Source organism: Echinococcus granulosus (genome assembly GCF_000524195.1).
Source record: "Echinococcus granulosus chromosome Unknown EG_S00036, whole genome shotgun sequence".
NCBI classification, from domain to species: domain Eukaryota; kingdom Metazoa; phylum Platyhelminthes; class Cestoda; order Cyclophyllidea; family Taeniidae; genus Echinococcus; species Echinococcus granulosus.
In genome coordinates, this window is record NW_020170416.1 from 158,524 (window position 1) to 161,712 (window position 3,189).

The 3,189-nt window shown below is 42.6% G+C and overlaps 1 protein-coding gene across 1 annotated transcript; it reads right to left on the minus strand. All coding sequences in view use genetic code 11, as the record gives it.

Moving 5' to 3' along the window:
* Positions 1 to 977: 977 nt before the first annotated feature.
* On the minus strand, positions 978 to 1,478 carry EGR_05124 (hypothetical protein; the record flags this gene model as incomplete). The annotated part of the gene is made up of 1 exon (XM_024494373.1): positions 978 to 1,478. One exon carries the CDS (start codon positions 1,476 to 1,478, stop codon positions 978 to 980), a length of 501 nt encoding a protein of 166 aa, XP_024351159.1.
* Between the last annotated feature and the right edge of the window lie 1,711 nt (positions 1,479 to 3,189).

Sequence of the window (3,189 nt, forward strand, 5' to 3'; positions counted from 1 at the left end):
TTAGCCTTACAAAAAACTTCTTCCACCGTCTCCAAAAAGCCGATGAGAATGATGAAAAGCACTCTATGTATCTTCAACACCTAGGGAAACGTGATTTTAATGGCTGGCCAGCAAACAAGACATGGAGTTCGACTTCTCGCTATGGTTTAGAAGCTTTGTCTAATAAAGACCAACTCCTTTAGCTAACTGGTCAAGCTCGCAACGGATATGCAGTAAGAGCTTCAGCAACCCCGGTGTACCAGAAAGCCCATAAATAAAAAAGGCCAACACCCTCGCATCGTGTCTCTCTACGCTATGCCCCTAGACCAGGTGAGCTTACATTTTCTCTTTCCTGTCTGCTCTAAATGGCTCCCATTCTTATATGCCGATTTCTGGCATACTTGAAGGACATCCCTGCAGTTTTCTTCTCGACTATGGCACAGCTAGGTAAATAGTCGACCTCCAAGCCTTCTTAACCCCTTGCAACAGGGTTAGATCTTCTCCCCTTCTACACAATTACTTTCAGCAGAAGGAAGATGCATATTGAGGGAGAGACATCTCGCACTTTCTCAAAAAGAACTGGCGTGCTAAAATACTATATCGAGGCCTTCTATGCAACGACCGCCTTGTAAGTGACTGTAAAATCTAAAAAGCCATTTGAATCCTTCCTACTTAGCGGCATTACTATCAACTGAGGGTAACACAAAGTGAGGAAAACTTTCATAGCCGTTGTCGTGATGTTGCATTCATGAAGCTCGCGGTATCTAAGGTGAATTATAATTTACTGGTCAGGATGCACTCCTTCGCTTGGTCAAGTAAAACCATCCATCCAGCATAAACTATACGCAGATAGGCAGATACGAGGCTCAATGGGGATACTGCTTAACAACATTTTGGCAAGATCGTTCAAGCCTTTTTGTGTGTTTACATTCAAGTTAAAACAGGTTGGAATAGAGATAGGAAATAAAAAGTGGAAGAGTGGTCAAATGTGGTGGGAATTAGAGAAGTACATAGGAGGTGAGGAAGAGAATGAGGGAGTTGAGGAGTTGAAGTGGAGTAGATGGTGAAAGAAGGGACATTTGTGAGGTGGTCATTTCACTGCTGGCTTGCACCGTAGAAGTTGTGGTTGGTGAAGTTGTCGTCAGTGGTGCAGTTGTCGTAGTTGGTCTAGCAGTTGCAGTTGTGGACGATCGTCTGGTGGTGGTTGTAGCTGTAGTCCTTGGAGTTGTGGTGGTTTTCCGTGTAGTTGTTGTAGCTTTGGTGGCTGCCTCTGTAGTCATTGGGGCTTTGGTGGTTGCCTCTGTAGTCATTGGAGTTCTGGTGGTTGCCCCTGTATCCACTGGAGCTTTGGTGGTTGCTTCTGTGGTCATTGAAGCTTTAGTGGCTGTCGCTGTAGTAGTTGGAGCTGTGGTCGTTGTCGGTGGTGGGTTCGATTGGCTAGCATGGGCAAACACAAGGGCAGTGAGTAGGAAGACGAGACTGACTTTGGAGAGTTCCATGACGCGACTGATTTCAGTGTGCTCTAATTCAATATCTGTCAACTTATATAGAGATGGTGGATGAGTGGGTGTTGCTTGCGCCACTCAGCGAACAGGAGCTCCCATCGGTCGACTTCAACACACTTGCATCATCTGCAATGCAATGCCCCATCACCACCCACATCCATACACTACAAGCTGATTCGACATTACCTTGCTTCTTCTCTTCAGCTCTCTCCTTCTTTTTATCCCCTCGTATATGCTTCCCTTACTCCTAACACATTTAACTCATTCTTCACAATATTTTAGTCCTAAGTTTCTTGATTATTCAGCCATTCTTGTCATTATAATCGGTCTATTTATAGAAAATTTTACTGAACATTTACTGCTATTTTATTGCTTTCGTCAGCTAGCATCCATGCCATTCGGTTATTGTTCAAGTTAAGAATGCTAGTCCATAAATTGAACTAGTGCTTCTTATAGCCTCATTTTTGCAGGTCTCTGGTCGTAGTGTTTTCGCACTGCTTTACTCTGATGTGACCCACACTGGAATTTGAATATTCGAAAGCTATACAAACCGAAGGCCACAACAGTCCTTCCAATTTGTTGGGTGGGCGGTCTCACCTACTTAGTGCAATAAAATGTTGAAATATGCTCCCCGAATGAAAGTAGTGGTTTGTGCTTTGAAGTTAGAAAAATTGAACTGATTGTAAGTTGTAGACGTCACTGGTAGATGCGCTTCTGTGTATGCAGACAGTGCAGGCCAGTGCTATGTACATGTCTATAGTTTCGGCCATACATACTCCAGATGTGATTCGAGAGAAACGATTCCAGATATTGAATAATTCTAGGAGGAATGTGATGTCACAGCATACTTTCTTCGACAAAGCAGCAAAATTGCCTGTTTAGAGTGTGGCCCTAAAATTCAGAAAGGTCTGAATGCACAATTGAATGGATTAGATTAGTAATTATTCACTACGAGATTCGATGACACTTATTTTGGTTTCTCAAGTGGCACAATGCATTGAAAATAGAATACATTGCACAGACTTGGTTTCAATTATCCTCAGATAATGACCTAAATGCGGTTTGAAATTCGTCGCATATATTGGGCTTCAACGCATTGGAAGGAGTCACAGTCTCGTGATATAGAATCCCTATGGACGAAGTCGCCATAACCTTGGGTAACGGTGTTGACATCAATCAACAACATCATGTTCTATGAACAGTTAGCAGGTTGGGAAACTTGTAAGATGGTGAATAGGAGAGACGTGTACAGGAGAACAGCTATTGGTTTGTCTGCGACTGGGAAATAAAGGTGAATATTAAAAAGTTCCCATTTCCACACGATGTAAAATCTGGTAATTTGGAAAATCTTTCAATCCGCTACTGATTTTTGTTTGTTTTATTTGCTATTTAAACCAAGGATTGCCGTTGATGTGATGTCAGAAGCTAGACCCGACTGCCGGCAATACTTGGTCATTCGTGCAGTGGTTACCATTTGCACAAGTGAATTAATAGCATGAATATGCTTAATTCGTTGATGCTAATGCAAAATGTGAAAAACAATGACAGCTCTAACGCCAAATATCTGCCAGATGTGTGCACTGATGCTGTGGCAATATTGCAGACTTCATTTGTGTGTTTGACAATTGAAAACTGTGAATGCTGGGAGCACTTGGTTAGTGTTCATCCTATCGTAGGATTTCACACAAACACCATTGATTCCACC